Source organism: Carlito syrichta, unplaced genomic scaffold (assembly GCF_000164805.1).
Source record: "Carlito syrichta isolate Samal-C Ts95f unplaced genomic scaffold, Tarsius_syrichta-2.0.1 Scaffold311472, whole genome shotgun sequence".
Lineage (NCBI taxonomy): Eukaryota > Metazoa > Chordata > Mammalia > Primates > Tarsiidae > Carlito > Carlito syrichta.
In genome coordinates this window covers 269713-272743 of record NW_007255568.1, presented here as the reverse complement: position 1 = coordinate 272743, position 3031 = coordinate 269713, and the positions used below count along the sequence as shown (strand labels likewise).

The following is a 3031-nucleotide window of genomic DNA, read 5'->3' as shown; positions in this document are numbered from 1 at the left end:
AACATATTTGTATACCTAACCCTTAACTGTACCCCACAACATCATAATAAAAAATATTAATAAATAAATAAATAAATTTTAATCAATCTTGAAAAAAAGTTATAGAGCTCTTCTAAATGTTCATTAAACAATATAAAAACAATCACCTTTGTTAATATCATCTATCTCATCAGAAAAATCTTTTAAGTACTAAAAAGCTGTTAAGTTCATAGTAGCAAATAAAGTTTTTCAAAACTCTAAAAAAAATAAAATAAGATAAAATAAAAAGTAATTTTTTCTATTATTCCAACTTCTAAGACACATTATAAAAATAAGATGCTTAGTGAAAATCAACTAGACATATTAGTTGCTATTTTGTGATTTTAACCACTAGTGATATTACCATCTTACAGCATAATCAAGTATTGCAATTCTGAACAACAAAGAACCTGAGAAGTGTTAACTATGCTTTGATAAAAGATAGTCACGTAACTTTCAGAAAAAGTATTCTTCAATAAATTAGAGATAAAAAAGTCCAAAAGAATTTTCCTAAGCATGTAAGAAACTATCTACTGATTATTAAAATCTAATCAAAAATCTACCCTCACTTCTTGCAGACACTACTTTATTGAATTTCAGCTAAGCCAAATAAAATCTGTGTGCATGTGATATACTTATTAACAGGGGGGACCCAAAAAACCCAGGAATTTAATTATAAAAAATTGTGCATTTATTCTTACACATTTAAAATTTGGTCACTTTCAAAGTACTCTATATTTGATACACCTATTGAGATGCTCTTTTCCACTGCTCAAAACAGTTTTTGAACTTGTCAATTTTGATGCCTTTCAGTGCTTCTGATGTTTTTTGTTTCACCTCTTCCACATCAGCAAAATGTTTTCCTATGAGAATTTTTTCATCCGGGGAAGCCAAAAAAAGTCATCTGGGTGAGATCAGGTGAATAGGGAGGGTGGGGCCCAGGGGTGGGGCCCAGGGGTCATGCTGTTTTGGGTCAAAAACGGCTATACACTCAGCCCACTGTAGGCAGATGCACTCAAAAATCACCCATTATAAAAAGGGCAAACACATTGAATGAATCTCAAAAACTTTCACTGAAGTTGAATGCAGCCTCTCACAACAACACTAACTGGTGAACTGATGCCAAGGGGTTTTCAGAACACTTACCTAGTGGGGGAAGACTGTACTACAAGGGGTTCACTCTCCAACAACTAATTCCAGAGTTTTATTTTGGTACCCCACCACACACTCATCATGTATATACAAGTAGCATAAAGATTATAAGAATTAGAGAAGAAAAGAAGAAATAGAGCCTAGAAAGATAAAGATAAGTTTTCTCTTTTACTAGCTAACCTTTTCCAGTTTAAATTGATACATTAAATATAAACAAATAGTTCCCTTAAAGACAGAAGTCTAGATTCAGTAAGTCTAAGAATAAAGATAAAATACATATGGTCAATTTCTAGATATAATTTTATACAGCCTAGACAGTGAGGTCTCTTGAAGAATCTTCACATTCTTGTTAACTCTCCATTTTGCCTCCATTACAATAGATGTATAATATACACAGAAAGTGAGAGAGAGAGAATGCACAAACATGCAAGCACTCACCTATCCCTCTGCTCCTTCAGCAATGGCAGCTAGATAATTCTTGACTAGACCAAACCAAATTTTCTGAAATAACCAGTGGGTGTTTCCAAAAGCCCACAAACTATATACTTTGTTCCTCTAAAGCAAGAGTTTGTCATCCTTGTGGAATATTTAAAATAAAAACTATTCTAAATAACCCAAGTTTTTAAATCAATAATTGCATAGGATGATAATTTATACTATGTTCATTTAATAGAAATGATTTTATACCCAAGCTTTCTTACCTTAAGAACATTACCCTGATTAAAAACACCACCAGGCCAGGCGCAGTGGCTCAAGCCTGTAATCCCAGTACTTCAGGAGGCCAAGGCGAGAGGACTGCCTGAGCCCACATGTTCAAGACCAGCCTGGGCAACTTGGTGAGACCTCATCTCTACAATACAACAAAAAAATTAGCTGGGCGTGGTAGCGCATGCCTGTAGCTCCAGCTACTTGGAAGGCTGAGGTAGAAGGATCGCCTGAGCAATCGCCTGATGCTCGGGTGGCCATGAGCGTGCTACTGCACTCCATCCTGGGTGACAGAGTGAGACTTCAACACACACACACAAAAAAAAAAAAACCAACAAAAGAGAATTTGTTCTGAAGACACAAATAGTACTAATTTACTAATTATATCCAACCTGTTGATGATTGCAATGTTTGATGCAAGCTGTTTGGCAACTGAAGGGTGAACAAAGGTGAATGAATGCTACTTCTGAAGAAGTCTTCTGTTGCTTTAGACTGCAAAACCTTGGTTTCCCAGAGCTGCAGAAGAAAAAAATAAGTTTGACTTAAACATATATATATATTTATTAAGACATTTATATTTTTTAAGGTTTGCTTTAAAGTAAATTTTCAGTTGATGGCATAATGAATGGATAAGTACTAAACTATAATTGGAAGATTAGAACTATATCAATTTTATAAGCTGAAAAAACAACAAAATACAGGGAAAAGCCTGGTTCATGCCTGTAATCCTAACACTTTGGGAAGCTGAGATGAGAAGATCACTGGAGCCCAGGAGTATGAGACTAGCCTGGGAAATATAGCAAGACCTTGTGCCTAATAATAAAAATAAAAAGAAGAGAAAAGTTGTATTGGCTACAAACCTGCTTCAAGTCTTTTAAGACTTGTTCCTCTACACCTTCTTCAGCAAATAGATCCTGGACTCCATCAATTACATCTTCAATTATAGATCTGTAGAGTTTGGACTACATAAAAGCAATTGTTAAAGTTTCAACTTCTCAAGTTTGAATGCATTTAACCCTAAAAGATATGCAGTATACACTTTCTAATTGTGTAGTTTAAAGAAAAGTCACCATAAAAATTTTTACTAGCCGGGCTCGGTGGCTCAGCCTGTAATCCCGCGCCTTTAGGAGGCTGAGGTGAGTGAATTGCCTGAGTC

The 3031-nt window shown here is 35.0% G+C and overlaps 1 protein-coding gene across 2 annotated transcripts in view; it reads right to left on the bottom strand.

Moving 5' to 3' along the window:
• GTF2A1L (general transcription factor IIA subunit 1 like) overlaps window positions 1–3031 on the bottom strand; it is a 55206-nt gene that overhangs the window by 48936 nt on the left and 3239 nt on the right. Inside the window, exons 2-3 of one of the 2 annotated variants that reach the window (XM_008068679.1) lie at window positions 2736–2837; window positions 2268–2391 (exon numbers count right to left, since the gene is read on the bottom strand). In XM_008068679.1, the coding sequence (XP_008066870.1) occupies window positions 2268–2391; window positions 2736–2837 (226 nt within the window). The remainder of the gene's footprint in view (window positions 1–2267; window positions 2392–2735; window positions 2838–3031) is intronic. The other variant, XM_008068681.2, reaches the window with a different exon arrangement.